The 16,201-nt window shown below is 44.6% G+C and overlaps 1 protein-coding gene across 1 annotated transcript; it reads left to right on the top strand.

Annotated features, from left to right (window-relative positions):
- Positions 1-1,739: 1,739 nt before the first annotated feature.
- On the top strand, positions 1,740-12,881 carry LOC147447463 (uncharacterized). The gene is made up of 2 exons (XM_086523249.1): positions 1,740-3,272; positions 11,057-12,881. Exons 1-2 carry the CDS (start codon positions 1,875-1,877, stop codon positions 11,627-11,629), a joined length of 1,971 nt encoding a protein of 656 aa, XP_086379375.1. The 5' UTR covers positions 1,740-1,874; the 3' UTR covers positions 11,630-12,881.
- Positions 12,882-16,201: the final 3,320 nt, after the last annotated feature.

The following is a 16,201-nucleotide window of genomic DNA, read 5'->3' as shown; positions in this document are numbered from 1 at the left end:
ATGGCAAGATCTTGTAATTTTTTGGGACGATCAATATAATTCACTCACAATTGTGAATAAAAAGATTAAAAAAAAAGAATGATCCCCATTATTGAACCTTTCTACATAGAGCCCCACTTCTCACCAACGATAGTACTTAGTGCACCCAAAGGAATGCCCGTGCAAACAAACACAATAAAGGCTTGTGAAAATGGAAATCCCCTCAAAGCATGCACAAAGACATGTATCATACAATCTAAACTCGAGGCCACCGAAGGCGGTCGATCATACTAGTAAGAAGAGTGAACAATATATCAAATGGTCAACAATCTAAAATCTAAAATCTAAAATAACATAATATGGCCGAAGGGGGAGCCCTTTACACGTTTCAAAATCCAGGACATGAAGGCTAAACTCCAAAACTGAGAGAAGCCCTTGTGCGAGAGAGAGAGAGAGAGAGAGAGAGAGAGAGAGCCCGAAGGCGGCCGGTCGTACTAATAAGAAGAGTAAACCATATATCAAATGGTCAACAATATATAGCGAAAACATGTGCATCATCAAAATTGACCCAGTGGGGCACCTCCATAATTTCCAATATGAGCAACATGGCTCCCCCTTCAAAATCTACGAAATGAAGGCTAAACTCCAAATTGTGAGAAGCCCTTGTGCATGCGATAGAGAGAGAGAGAGAGAGAGGCCGCCGAAGGCGAACCGCCGTACTAGTACCAACTAACGCCAACCAACTGGGAGGCTTTGCTAATCTTGGGTGAACCCTGTAAATGGCCCACCACTTTTGTCCCGCTATGGTGTAGCTTGGGTCACCCCTTGAAACTCTCTCCACCAATAGAAACATAAAATCCTTGAATAAAGTTCAATTTTGTGTTAATATTACCATACTTTCCATCAAAAGATACGAAAGGAATGTTTGTATCGTGTGTTTTAGAATTTTGAATACGACAGGCTCTCTTCCATGCATGGTGGGAAAGGTGGTGTTCTCTCTTCCTCTTGGCTTTAAAGACATGACATTTGCTCGTGGAAGAGTTCTCTATGAGAAGAGGATGAAGGAAAAAACTTGCAATTGATCCAACTCAACTGATGACAAGCGAAAATTCAACATCGGCACAATGTAGAGGGTTGCCCCTTGAAAGGACTTTCCATTAGTCATAGAGAAATTAGGACTCTATGCAAGGATAAGCATGCTTAGGTTGGGTTCAGACTAGATGACGGAAAAAAAATGCAAAGGGACGTCGATGCTTCATGGAAAATTTAATTGGTTGGAGTTAAGGCACTCTTCTGTCGGGCCCTCCATTTTTCCTCCCCCCCCCCCCCCCCCCCGAAAGAGTTGATGGCCTCTCTCAAGATGGGTTCAGACTGAACCGGCGGAAGAAACAAGCCTTCGCAAGTCTGCCGCCGCCTAGTTCGAACAGTGTGGAGGAGGAAGAGTGAAAAAGTGAAGGGGACTGAGAGAGGCCATCAACTCTCGCGGGGGGGGGGGGGGGGGGTGTCGAAAGAAAAATGGAGGGCTCGGAAAAGAGCCTCAACTCCAACCAATTAATTTTTGCCATGGAGCATTGACGCCCCTTTGTATTTCTTTTCTGTCGCCTAGTCTAAGCCCACCCTCAGTCCCCCTTCACTTTTTCACTTTTCCTCTTCCACACTGCTCACACTAGGCGGCGGCAGATTTGCGAAGACTTGTTTCTTTGGCTGGTTCAATCTGAACCCAGCCTTAGTGTGACCACGCCCCTCAAGGTCTTGCGAGGGACGAACGTGTCGGTTGAGCTAACTGTCCATCGTCCTCTCCCCTGCGCGCGACTGCAGGGCTCTCGAGCTAGGTCGACGGAGTGCAGGACTATGATGGAGGGTGGTCGCAAAGGACACACAGAATAGGCGTCACCATGCTCGACCCCAACCTTGCAGAGTCGCTTGAAGAAGGAAACGTGTTCTTCGAGTATTCCATGGAGCGCTTTGAGCATAGAATTCCTGCTCAGCCTAGGCGCTCTAGCAATCAATTTATCGAAGAGGACGAGCAACCCACATTGCCGCGAATGGAGTCTCACAGAGGCAGCACCTTGCGCATCACCAGCACCGGATCATCATGTAGTAGCTCCACTAGCGCCCCTCCCAGCAGTCGTGAAAGCTCCTCTGGCAGTGAAGACAATGGCCATGATGACGCCATTCCTGCTGCTGGCTTGTCAGGCCATCCTCCCCACATCAACAACCACCTTGTTGATCGGCTCAATTCACTACAAGACAATAATGCCGCACTTCAGGATCAGGTCCGGCAGCTCCAGGCAAGCCAATTTGATAATATTGTCCTGGCAACTTCTGCCCCTGCTGACACGGGTGTCGATTCTGTTCGAGCAACAGTGTCAGATGCCATGCAGCCAAGCTTTGTACCCTCATCAATGAGAAGTCTGTCAGATGTGGATGTGAAGCTCTTTGATCCTCTAAGTATTGCCTTGTTTAGTGAGGAAGAACTGCATCATGAGGGTGCCAATTTTCCTGAGGTGCATTCTTTGCAGCAAGAGATTACAGAGCTGTCTGAAGACAAGAGGCTTTTACTTGCAGAGAACCATCACTTGGAAAGGGAGAAGCATGTGCTGGAGGCATCCTTGGCAAAAGCACGGCGAGAGATTGAAGAAGCAGCAATATCCATTGTTGAAAGAATTTCTCCCTCAAAAGGCAATCTCAGAGTTCATGCATTGGATTCAGATGTGCAGCGTCTTTGCAATCTCAGCCGCTTGCTAGGTGATGAGAATGGACGCTTACGGTCCCAAATTCGAGACAAAGAGGCAGAGATAAGGATAATGAAGGAGGAAATGGGGGATATGAAGACACAGAATAGCCGGCTGGTGATAGAGATGTCATCAGCAAGGGCACAAAGGGAGGTGCTGGAAGAGGAGATAGAGAGGATAAAGGAGGCAGCAGCAAAGGCAGGCCGGGAAGCAGAGGAGGCAAGGGCTCGCTTGTTGGAAGAGGTGGAGGGGGCAAGAAGGACGATGCAAGGGATGAGGGAAGAGGAGAAAAGGTTAATTAGTGAGAATGTGAGGGTGGAGAGGGAGATGGGAGCAGTGTTGGAGAGCTTGGAGGAATTTGAGGAGAGACAGGTGGCATTGAGAGGGGAGAAGCAGCGGGCAGCTATCGAGGCCAGCCAGTGGGAGGCTGAGCTCTCAGATGCTTTGGCACGTGTTGCTAATGAGGTGGATGCTTGCCGCAAGGCGGTGGAAAGGGCAGAGCGTGCTGAAACATCAGCCCTTGAACTTCGCCAGGAAGTGGCAGACCTCCGTTTCCAGGTATTGTTCAACTCACTTATGTAAAGCCATCTGTGGTCAATTTTCGCGTATGATGAGTTCCCCTCTAGATTAGAGAGTGCTTAGCATAGTGTTTTGCAGAAGTTTGGAAGAGACACGAATTCCAGATAAGTTTAAATTTGTAATAGATTTGGTACTGTTTTTGGAGCAGGGTCTCTTTGCCACCATCTTGCAATTGTGCCCATGTTCTCTTTCTGTAATATGTATGATGAAAGTAGAAGTCGTTCAGAAATGGTCACTTTGTGTCTCTAGGCCCTGTGCCCCCTTCACTACGGTGATGGCTGAGCATGGTCAGTCAGTGTACAGCCATCCGACGAGTCTTGAACTCACAAGGGAAAGAAAGCATTTTGATGTCTCTTGGGATTGTTCCTATGACATGGAATTTTTGCAAATTTTACTTTTGTTATGCACACGTACCTCAGGGGAGATATTAATGTAACGTGCCACTCGCAGACTTGGCTCTTCATTAAAGTTGTGGGCCATTGCTTCTGGTTAGTGCTTGTGATGATGAATGTCATGATTCACTTGCAAGGCTGCCTTTCACAGCTAGGGTGCCCTAACTTCATGACAGGCCCTTGCAAACTTTTTGCCATTTCAATGCATTGAAGAGCTAGCAACCTAGGAAATGATCTTGACAATGAAAAGAAATGCCCATGATCTAATTAATTTGTGGGCAAAATCAAAGGTGTTGTCGAGTGGCATCTTTGGTATTTTCCAGAAACCGAGGAAGAAGCTTTCTTCTCGACATCCTTGGCTCAGTTTATCAACCTTTTTTGGTGGTTGTTACGCACTTAAGTTCTACAGCTGGAGGTTTAAGTAAAGCTGGAGATGCTGGGCCTAGGACATCTAGATGACCTATTGCACAATTGCAATGCTGCATGGAGACAAACCGCATGAGAGACTCCTCTCCTTGTTGACGTTGCAAGCAGTCACTTGTGAAGCCTGATGGATTCTAAAATGTACATGAGAACAAGGTGATGATGACATAGGGTGGTGTTTGCATACATGCTAATCATCTCTCTGCCCATGTTTGCGGCGGATACTTTGATGGAAAAGCCACTAAGACTTGAATATGCTTGTTGAGAGACGGGAAGGGAATAAGCCTCTTACTTAAACCCTCCCCTAAAAAATTTTGAACTCTTCGATTTTGCCCTTGCTTCCAACCTGGGACTCTCACTATGCCTACAGTTTATTAAGCTCTTTCACCTCTTCAAGCAGAGTATCATCTCTAGATATGCTGGCACTCAATTTTTAAGACAAATTTTCGCTACCCTAAAAGAGCAGTTGTATCTGGTAAGCACCTTGCTTCATCTAGTGACCTCACAAGTACGCAGCCTATGCCCTTTCTTGTGAAACTCATGTGAAGGCAGCAGCCCCGTAGAGCCACAAGAGAGAGAAATCCCTTGACATAGAGGTTGACTAGGACCACAATCTCAGGATACAGAGCTCCTAGATGTGCCAAGTGAGTGTCATTAGAATTAAGCTACTAAAAGCCTATGCTGTTGTTCAGTTTGAACAGTACATATGACCTCTTGAGCGCCGCCTCGGTTCCCTAAAGAGCATGGTGAAGTGGCTCTACACTACCCTGCACCTATTCTTGGGTATTCATGACAAGAGTAAAGTTATTGTAGCTTTTATCGAGGCTATGCATGATAAGGGTGATGATCTTATTCTTTGTTTTTTCCTAGAAAGAAAAAAATTCAATTAAAAGAAATGTCTTAAGGGCACAATCCTCGAGATAAATATACAAAATATGCCCACCACCACAAAGGTGTGTGTAGGGTGCAGCGGAAGTGAATGTTGAACTTTGCTCAAGATGAGTGCTCCGAACTAAGCTCAAGGGTTCCTTTTACTTACGGAAGGGAGAGCCTTCCGTTCCTTTAGTGATAGAGTGCAATGGACACAAACAAAGTGGTGAACACTGTGAATGAAGGTGCATGAGACTGAGAGATAGAGAGAGAAGAGAATATGACACCGGAATGTTGTTAAACCCTCCTCCAAGGGCCCCACTCTCTATGGCGAGAGTGGTCTACTATTGATTGCACAATCTGGTACAAGATGCGGATGCAAAACTAAGTGATGCTATGTCGAGGCCGACGGTGGTGCCAACAATGACGAGACTATGGCTCAAAACTGAATGCTTGGCGAATCTGCAATTGTAGAAGTTGACCGGGCTGATCTGCTATTGCCGAAACGCTGTCCTTGCCATCTACAAACGCTAGATCTGCTGCTCCTTAAATCGCTGGTTTACTGCTGAAGAATACGCTGACTTTACTGTTGAGAAAAACACTGGCCCATGCTGAAATTGCTGCTGCAAAAATGCTGGTTCATGGTGCTACAAAAACGCTGGTCCGTGCTGATCTATGGCTGTTTTCAAACACTGATCATAGGCTGATTTTACTGCGATAGTAGGGCTGAAAACGCTGGTGCAGAGGGTACAAAAGCGTCGTATGAGACTTGTTGAAGATCGCCAAGGACATGGGCTGAAAAACGCTAGATCTAAGTGCTGAAAACGCTGGGTCTGCTCATGAGAGAAAACACCAGGTCTTTGGTTGGTCTTGCTTGAGAAGTTGCCTGTTGAGCAATGCTCCTGCTGCCTCTTCTACCAAAAAGTGCTAGCTCTGGTTTTCTTATATGTTTCATTAGCAAAATTGCCCTACCTAGTTCCCAACAAAAGTCACTTAATAAATAAGTGAAAAATGTCAAAAATAGGGAAAATACGTTTAATGCACTGGAAAATTCCCCTGATGGATTTTGATGGATTCTGATGGTAATGCTGATGATCATGCTGTGTGCAACCGGAGGATATGCATTTAATCTAAGTGTCTGGACATGCACGGCCTGCGAACAGACTCACAAAAGTGCCAGATACTTCCTATTCTAGATTGACTTGATTGAACTGAACCCTGGTCATGCTGTAGCTTGTCCACGGACACATAGGGTTGGATGTGTCACGTGACATCCCCTCCCTTTCAAAGTGAGGTACTGGTACCGAACTGTATGGCGTCGAGGGAGATCGCCAACAACATCCGGAATCCTCGAAAGGACTCTTCGCCAACCCACTCTGAGGTGTGGGTCGTGCGATACTTGAACTTTATGAAGGTCTGCAAAGCTTGCTTCTGTGGGCCGCGCCGAAAGCGACACAAAATCATCGGAGATTGCTTCAATGCTTCCATTTTGTCTATGGATGTAAGTCCACCTTCTTCAAGAATTTCCAAGGCTGAAAATTCCTGAAACCACTTGCAACACGAAAACATGAACATACCTATTCCATGTAAGGTGACCGGAAAAAATCTCGTCTTCCTAAAAGACTGTGCATGCAATGTAGATGAACAAATAGACGGAGTGCCAAACCGTTCACCACACACACGCAAACAATGAGATCGAATCTTGTCTTGCTGATCTAAATCAATCAACTATGGCAATTCACAACGGAAATGCCCATGCTTGGTGCTCATACTTCCTTGTGCTCTTTCTACAACTGTGTCGTGCCAAGGAAGAGACATGGAATGTGACTTCCTTGAATGCATACTTTTCAGCTTTTCATGAATAATCCGCATACATCCGTGCTCATTCATGAGTGAAACGTGCTCAACGTACAATATGTCATGCTTAGGAAAAGGGATCACATAAAGACGTTGATTAAAATACAGGAAACGATCACTAATGAAACGCTCGAGAGCCAAGATCGGTTCGTATTGTTTGATCAAATCTGCCTGGGGGGGTGCTGTGGACCTCGACTCGAAAGCCAAGATCGATTCTTTGTGATTGATCGAATCTGCAACGAGGTTAGCTTCGCTAGAAAAAGCATCAACTAACACATCATCCTTGTGAACAATCACATCATCTTCATGCAAATCATCATGCGTGTGAGAAAGCACATCTTGATCATCATGCAAATCATCATGCTTGTCATTGTCATTCAAATCATCATGCTTATTATTATCAGGCAATTCATCATGCTTATCATTAGGCAAATCTTGTGTATCATGCGTTGGAGAAGAAGAGACAGAGAGAGTCTCCTTCTCCTGATTCTGTTCAAACGGCCCCTGCACAATTGAAAAGAGTCGCAAGAACTCTTTCATGTGTTGGTGTCTCTTGTCTTTTCGTGCTTTGTTCTTGCGATCAAATCTGTTTGTCTTTCTTTGGCTTCCAAGCGTGCTTGCTCGTGCTCACGCTCTATGGCTGCCACTCTTTCTTCATATTCACAATCTATTGCTGCCCTCCTTTCTTCGTAGGCCTTTCTTTCTGCTTTTCTTTCTTCGTGTTCTAACGTCCTTTTTATAAACAACTGCTTCAACTCCTCCATAGGAGTTAGTGCAATCCTTGTCGTAGATGGGGAAGGGGGAGGGTCCGAAAAACCTCCTGGTGGGGAAAACTCTTCTTCGCCACTCCCATGCTCACCATCTCCATGCGAAGTATCCATTCCGCTTCGGGTGATGACCATCCAATGAAGTCTTGGGTTCTTGTGGGTCTTGGGTTCTTGAGGTTCTTGAGGGTCTTGAGGTTCTTAAGGTTCTTCTTTACCTTGCAATGTGTGTTCTCTTCACCCGAGTTCTTCTCTTTTCCGCGGGCGCACCCCTTGACGGCCTTGCGCTCACACCAAGGTTGCTTTTTCCCACCTCACGTCAATTGGCCTGCCGCTAAGTGCACGGTCCGCTCTCAATGAGTGAAAAGTGAAACAAGGGGAGGTTGGACAAGCCCTTCTTTCTTGGGTTTCATGTCACTCTTCAAAAACACGATTAGGAATCGACACACCCAAGAGGGCTTGGGTTACGTGAGACCGCAACAAGCAAAAAAAAATTATGTGGTTCTTTCCTTGAGTGATACAGAACACTGCAAAGCTCTGATACCAATGTAAGGTGCAGCGGAAGTGAATGTTGAACTTTGCTCAAGATGAGTGCTCCGAACTGTGCTCAAGGTTCCTTTTACTTACGGAAGGGAGAGCCTTCGGTTCCTTTAGTGAGAGAGTGCAATGGACACAAACAAAGTGGTGAACACTGTGAATGAAGGTACATGAGCCTGAGAGATAGAGAGAGAAGAGAATATGACACCGGAATGTTGTCAAACCCTCCTCCAAGGGCCCCACTCTCTATGGCGAGAGTGGTCAACTATTGATTGCACAATCTGGTACAAGATGCGGATGCAAAACTAAGTGATGCTATGTCGAGGCCGATGGTGGTGCCAACGATGACGAGACTATGGCTGAAACTGAATGCTTGGCGAATCTGCAATTGTAGAAGTTGACGGGACTGATCTGCTATTGCCAAAATGCTGTCCTTGTCGTCTACAAACACTAGATCTGTTGCTCCTTTAATCACCGGTTTATTGCTGAGAAAAACGTTGACTTTACTGCTGAGAAAAACGCTGGCCCATGCTGAAATTGCTGCTGCAAAAACGCTGGTTCATGCTGCTACAAAAACGCTGGTTCATGCTGATCTATGGCTGTTTTCAAACGCTGATCATAGGCTGAATTTGTTGCGATAGCAGGACTGAAAACGCTGGCCTGGCTGAGTCAAAACGCTGGTGTAGAGGGTGCAAAAGCGTCGTATGAGGCTTGTTGAAGATCGCCAAGGACATGGGCTGAAAAACGCTAGATCTAAGTGCTGAAAACGCTGGGTCTGCTCATGAGAGAAAACGCCAGGTCTTTGGTTGGTCTTGCTTAAGAAGTTGCCTGTTGAGCAATGCTCCTGCTGCCTCTTCTGCCAAAAAGTGCTAGCTCTGGTTTCCTTATATATTTCATTAGCAAAATTGCCCTACCTAGTTCTCAACAAAAGTCACTTAATAAATAAGTGAAAAATGTCAAAAATAGGGAAAATAGGTTTACTGCACTGGAAAATTCCCCTGATGGATTCTGATGGTAATGCTGATGATTATGCTATGTGCAACCGGAGGATATGCATCTAACATAAGTGTCTGGACATGCACGGCCTGCGAACAGACTAACAAAAGTGCCAGGTCACTTCCTATTCTAGACTGACTTGACTGAACTTAACCCTGGTCATGCTGTAGCATGTTGGATGTGTCACATGACAGTGTGATTGGACAAGTAGTGAAGTTAAGGTCGCATGTTGTCAGGTTTACAGTGTGTGTTTGATCTGGCTATGTATTGCTTGTTCTAGTTTAGTATGTTGTAGATTCTCATTTTAGTCTTGAATTCGCTTCTTTGTTTTTCATTTCTATTATGGTATTGAGTTTCAGGTGTAGGAATTAAGTCTTTGCATTGTCTTATCTTATCCGTCTCTTTTGTGATTTATGCAAGCGTTGTAGCCCCTCTCTTTTCTGACCTAACAAAGGTGTATGCTCTCTTCAAAGCACCTGCAAGTCATGTGAGAAGGCGGGAAATCATTGCACTTAATACGGAATTTGAATGGAAAACAACAAACTTTAGATGAAAGAGAACATTGGAGACGAGAGACAGAGTGGTGGAGCCCCTCAACTAGGTGCCCTTGGTGTTATTTCTTTATTTATTAATTTGGTTGTCTGAAGTTACAATTTTCAAACATGCCCTCTGAGTCACCCACTAAATTGTAGTTTGAGAACTAGTGGTACCTTGGCCTCACTTTTATAGGCACTGGTCCTCAAAAGCCCAAAAGCGACTTAAAAATTTCTCAGATGATAGAGGAGTGCCATGTGTGCCTCTAGATGGAAGGAGACATGTTGTGAAGAGTGTTGCCATCATCGTTCACCTCCATATATCTGTAGAACCAATGTATCATGATCTTGGCTGAAACCGGGCGCTCACTTTGATTTCAGACTAGTATGTGATGGATAGTCGTCGTAGCCTTTTGTGTGCTTTTGTGACAGTACACCGTCCAATCACTCAGGATCGTCTGGTATGGATCTTACCTAACCAAGAATTGGTGCGAGAGATGGTTGGTTGCACCACACCATCCAATCATGCGGATACATTTGGTATGGATCTTACCAAACCAAGGCTTGGGTTGCGATTGCATGTTTGCATGTGGACTTTTAAATCACCTGTTTTATACTGCAGATTCTTGGAACTGGGCTCTTAGATCGAGTTTTGAATTACAGGTGTAATTCAGGGACTATTACTCTTCTTTTGACAAGGGGTATGCCACCGGTAACTGATAACGCAGCAATGCTGGAATGTTTAACAATGGTGTAGCAAGTGTTGACACAACACTGATAACATAGTAACAGCAACAGCAAGAGCATATGTATTTAAGATACTGCTGGCATTGGGAACTCATTAAGACCTTTGTATTAATGTATGCTTGTTTGTGTGTTTGAAGATGGCCATGAAAGGACATTATGACCTTCACTCAGGTTTGTAGTATTTTTCATCAACTCATATGGAGTGTTGTACATAATTCTATTCTCTGACAGCATTTTTTATTTAGTTAAACTTATGTAGTAATGGAGATTTTTTTACAAAGTATCTAAAAGCCACAAAAGTGGCTTTTTTTCTTTTCTTTTGTGGCTATTTTTATTTATTGTTAAGGATCTTTAAGTAGCTAAGCCGAGACTCTGATGATTATGTACAATGGGGGTGTCTTGTAATATTTAGTCAAAAACTATGGTTGCTTGAGCTGGAGTCTTATGGATGATCAACTTGAGTTTATAACTTTTCATTCCAATGGAAATTTGGGTTTTCTTTGATTCATCTAGTTTCATTGATCAGCAATCTCTCCCTCTTTCTCAGGAAAAAATGGGGTAACTTTTGACACCCTTCTGTGGTTTCTTTTGATCTTGCTCAATTTATTGGTTGGTGATCAACTGTTTTCTTTTGTGCCTTGTAGATGCAGCAATTGGCGCAAGAGTTGGAGAGTGAGAAGGCGGGGCGGGAAGTAGCACTACAAGAAATGGCACTCCTGAGCTTGAGAGAGAGGGCTCTGACACAGGACATGAGGCAGCTAGTGCGAACAGGAGATATGGCAGGGCCGCAGCAGCATCACCTGATGGCATTACCGGCAGGAGTTTCAATTTCGCCCTGTGGGGGCACAACAGCAGTGGCAGCGCTGGAGTCGCAGCTCTCTTCATGGCTGAATGAAAGGGCTGATTTGCAAGAGGTGGACAAGGAGCTGCACGAGCAGGTGGAGAAGCTGGTGAGAGGGCTTTCAGAGAGCTTGCAGGACATGGAGGATCAGCTCCTTCATTGGAAAGGCATCAATGCCCATGTGGAGCTCGCTATTCGTCAAGCCCGTAACCGGAGCTCCCTCTCTGAACATCATGCCAAAACCCTCCTTTCTCACCTCTTTCCGGATTCCTCTTCCCTGTCTAAACGTGCCCTCCATGCTGTGGCTGCCTCTGGTGCCCTTGCCAGCATTGGCTTGCTCGCTTATGCCAAGCTGAAGAAATTATCATCCTCTTGACTCGACTTCGACTTGCTTGCTTTGAGACAAGTTCAGGAATCATTTTCTTCATGATTTTCTGGATGGCAGCTTTGTTTAATGTTATCTGGTTCTTGGTGCTTTAACGTTGTCACTCTTCTGACAACAGCTTCGTCGACCTTGCCAATCCATGTCACAGAGCTTCACAAAGGGACATCAATTATGCTGAGGTTGTTCTCCTCGAAGAGACTTCACCAGTCTTGTTTCACTGTCAAGCAAATGACCTACCCGTTGACTGGTTGTTGATGATCCTAAAGCAATCCGAGAAGGTGGAATATACAATGATGGTTTCATTTGTAAAGCAATTATGTCGCGTCAATGATGTCATAGCCTAGAGTGTGGATATGGTTTCACGCCTGGGGCACCAATACTTCATCGGATTGTGAGAATAGCTTCAATGACTTGATTAACCCGTTCTGTTTGCTTATCCCAAGCAGTGGTCCTCACAGAAATTGTGGTGCACTTAAAGAGCAACATAATAAGCACATAAGTTTCCCTATGATCTATCCTCTTACAACTGATCATTCAACATATAAAGGATGCAATTGGTGCTCATTCAATGCTTGTAGGAAAGATATCTAAAGAGAATTTTTGCACAGCAAACTTGATTCACCTTATTGTGAATATGCTTTTGACATTTAGGTGTATACCAACTCTGTCTTGAAATAATATGTGCGAAACAAATGCCTAAATGCTACATTTATGGAAAGTACACTTCTCTATCAATGGTAGACAATTTTATTTGCTACATGTACAAAATATACACTTAATCATGACAAACAATGTGTGCCTGTTATTTTTTGAGTTGAAGGCAACTGGTGAAATCAACACTCTCTCTCTCTCTCTCTCTCTCTCTACAGATCTATTGGGCAGAGGTGAGCTCAAGCCTTGCGAATCACGCCGCCATACTCCATGGGCACTTCATACACGGATGGAGCTAGATTATACTTTGCATGTGGGATAATTGTACTACCATCGACATATAGGATCTGCATTTCTCTCTAGCGATAGGGCTCCATCCCCCCCCCTCGCATGTATCACCCCCCACTCCCAGTCACCACAAATTACAGGTTTTGCACCATTTCTTTTTGTATCTTTTGTCCTTCTCATAGATACACAGAGGACACACACCAATGTACGTTGATTTATCTCATAGGCCAACTTCTGCCTCTAATAGACATAACTCTCTCTCTCTCTCTCTCTCTCTCTCTCTCTCTCTCTCTCTCTCTCTCTCTCCTCAAAGTTCCATATCTCCATGGTGCTATGACTGCTTACCATGTATCAATCATTTGCGTTTTTCCTCTGAATAAAATTAGGGTCATGTTTTTTTCAAGTTCAAGGGTTGAAACATACCCCAATCATCCTTCCATATACTGTTGTATGCGTTTTGCCCTATGGAAACACATGAACTAATCTATGGTCACTCATGTCAGCATGGCCATTGAACTTGTGTGTGAGCAGCCATTCGATACAGTGTTTTTAAGTGTCTGTGAAGTGAATTAAAGGGATTTGATTATCACCTGTCCTGCAAAAGATGAGCAAGCTGCAAGAGGGGCGCCACTTGTTGTGGCAGAGAAGCCATCATCATCACCGGGCGTGGAGATGTCAAAGGGGTCGACAGGCCCAATAGAGGGACCATGGCTGCCATATCTATGTAAATATTGTGCTGCACCAATCAATCAGCATGAATTCTTCAAAGAAATACGCTCGTTAAGAGAGAATTGCGAATTCCCCCCCCCCCCCCCCCCCCCCCCCCCCCCCCCCGAAGACTCTTCCTTCAGCTCGTTTGTATAGGTGCCGCCGTAGAGCTCCTGAAACTGCCATGCCACCGCTGCATTCGTGATGATGAAGGAAGAGCAGGGTCAGAGAAGGGAGCGAGAGATCGCCCGTGATTATGCTGATGATGAAGAGCAGGCTTAGAGGTCTGCTTCAAATTGGGGAACTCTACACTGATTGTAGAGAGTCCGGTCTTCTAAAGTTGATGCTTACGTAGCGGAGAGGATGACTCCGCGTGGCATTGCGCGTACTCCAGCTGGATCCTTCCCAATGCTCACAAGTCACACCCTGGAGGCTGGAGGCTGGTCCCACTACTTAGTACGATCCATCTTTCTCCCGCATAAATATACCGTATCTTTGGATATGCATGGATTCCCATGCATCCATATAAAGATCGTGGCATCATGCATCCTTTCTTAACTGCATAAACATCCAAAACTTGCCTTTTTGGTCAATGGTCTTGGCCCGTGGGGCTCAATCTCACTAAATTGGACCCCTCATAGGCCCTCTAAATTAGATGGGCCTAGGGCTAGAAAAATACATATTTCCTAGGATAGGCCTTCAAAATTTGGTGGGCCTCGTAGATTTGACACAGAGTCCCATAATCGAGCCTCAACACTATCTCACACAGGCATGGGCAGGAGGGGATCAATGGCCCATGCCTTTTATGGGGAGCGCAGGCATCGTGGGCCGTTGATCTCGTAGCGTGCTCCAAATTTACCAATTTGCCCGAATTTACTGAAGCTGACCTTAATTTACACAGCCACGAGTTTATCATAAAAGAAACCCTTCTCCCAATGCTTTCATCGAGCACGCGCAGGTGAGGTAGTTAAGGCGATAGGCTTGCAAAGGTGGTGTCCGAGGTTCAAGTCCGAGGGGGAATAGTCACGCCCAAATTTACCTGTTTTCCTGGATTTACACAAACCGCATCGGACGGCTCATATCGCACCCGATCCCCAAATTGGGTATGGGCCATTGATCCCCTCTTGCCCATGCACGTGTGACATAGTGAGGAGGATAATCCAGGCGTGAGGCGGAAGGCACACCTACTACAAGCCTCCATATTTGGTAGAAGAGACCACGATGTTGTCGTGCTGTTTTGCGGGCATGATGAGTGATTGGCTAGCATTTATGCAAATTTGAAGATTTTGGACGATTCGATGCTTGGTATGTGTACCAGATGTGGCTAAAAGAGATGGGTCGGTTAAAATTTATGTTGAAAATTAAGATGAATGGGTAGGATTTGAGTCTAGGATTGCATGGGATGTCGTCGGGCTTCAATTGGATTCGAAACAAATAAAATAGCTCAGCTTATGTGGCTTTTACGATTTTCTTATAGTTATAGTTGCCTACCAGTTTGGAGAAATGCTTAGGGCAAATGATGAATTGACGACTGTCTACATTGTGGGCATGAAGTCCAAAGTCCATTCAAGACTTTGGGGGATTCATGGGTGCAAAATGGAGCATTTGGAACTTCTGGCCATCAAAATGGCAGGCAAATGGATCATGAGGACTGCAACCTCTCATTACTTTTGGGCCCTACTTCTCTTGAGAAATGTAAAAAAATTCAAGTTGCAATCCTACAAGGCCTGGTCCAATTTAGAAGTAAGAGATATTCTGATCTCACCTATCTCAGTCATTCCTAGAGGCTCAAAGATGATGATCAATATGTGGAAGGCATGGAATTCAATCAAAGCTAGGAGGACCCCCAAGAAAAAATTCTTGGATAATCTCTCATATTTTTGGGATGATTCTCTTTGGTTTGGTCAAAGAAGGCTTGTTTAGAAGAGCTCAGAGCTCACATGTGCTTCAAAGTTGGACTTAAAAGATGGAGGGACCTAATCTCAGGAGGTCAACCAAAAGAAGCTATTGTTTTGGAAGAAGAATACAATATCTCTCATAGGGATGACACATGGTGCTTGGCTAGATTGGAAAAAATCTCCAAACACATGCCCTTAACGGTAAACTTCCCTATTGGTCAATTGAGACTCTTAGCCTCAGAAATTTACAACCAGTATAAATACCAAAGAGGAGTAGAAAAGGAGCTCAAAAAGAAAGTTAACAAGAAATGGAAGCTGTCTTCGAGCAATAAACAATGGACTTATAGATTTAAATGTATCTGGGCGTATCCAACTGCCAACAAGCATAGCACCCTCTTGTGGCTTCTCATTCACCAGGGCATATGGAGTGGAGAAAAAGGAGCAAGAGAAGGAGTCAACATGGCAAATGCTACAAGTGGTAAATGTATAGAAGACTACACACATTTAGTTTTTTAAATGTGAAGCAAATAAAACTGTCCTTACATATGTACAACAAGTGACTGCTAGAGTCAACTTGAAGCCCCTTAACTTCAAAGACTTTTGCTAGGAGTTTGCAGAGGTCTTGATGTACCTTTATGGAATATGTGGAGGGGAAGTATCTTGTGGTATATATGAATGGACTGAAATGCAAAGGTCTTTGGTCAAGCTTCTACCTTCCCCTTCAAATTGCTCAAACATGACATGAGTGTCACAGCCGATAAGCTATGTAAATGTATAAGAAATGCCCCTCTTGATTCTCAATCTGTCACTACTCTCCAAAGTGTTATTCAATGGAAACAATGGAGATCTTGTATCCCTAAATTCTATTTAGCTGCTAGGCTACGTATGAGAGATTCCCTGTAATGTGGACCACCTTGGGGCCAACCCTCCCCCTCTCTGAGGGTTCTTTCTAACTTTCTTTTTATTTTTCTCTTAATACAACTCTACCTCTTCAAATAAAATGGAGCATGTATGGCCT

This window comes from Adiantum capillus-veneris, chromosome 11, assembly GCF_014529385.1.
Source record: "Adiantum capillus-veneris isolate H3 chromosome 11, ASM1452938v2, whole genome shotgun sequence".
In the NCBI taxonomy this organism is placed as follows: Eukaryota; Viridiplantae; Streptophyta; class Polypodiopsida; order Polypodiales; family Pteridaceae; genus Adiantum; species Adiantum capillus-veneris.
Note: the sequence above shows the minus strand (reverse complement) of the source record. Positions and strands in the feature narration are given on the sequence as shown.

Coding starts and splice junctions, on each gene's coding strand:
- LOC147447463 (XM_086523249.1), top strand. CDS start 1,875: ATGCTCGACCCCAACCTTGCAGAGTCGCTTGAAGAAGGAAACGTGTTC. Junction 3,273..11,056: donor TGGCAGACCTCCGTTTCCAG/GTATTGTTCAAC, acceptor TGTGCCTTGTAG/ATGCAGCAATTGGCGCAAGA.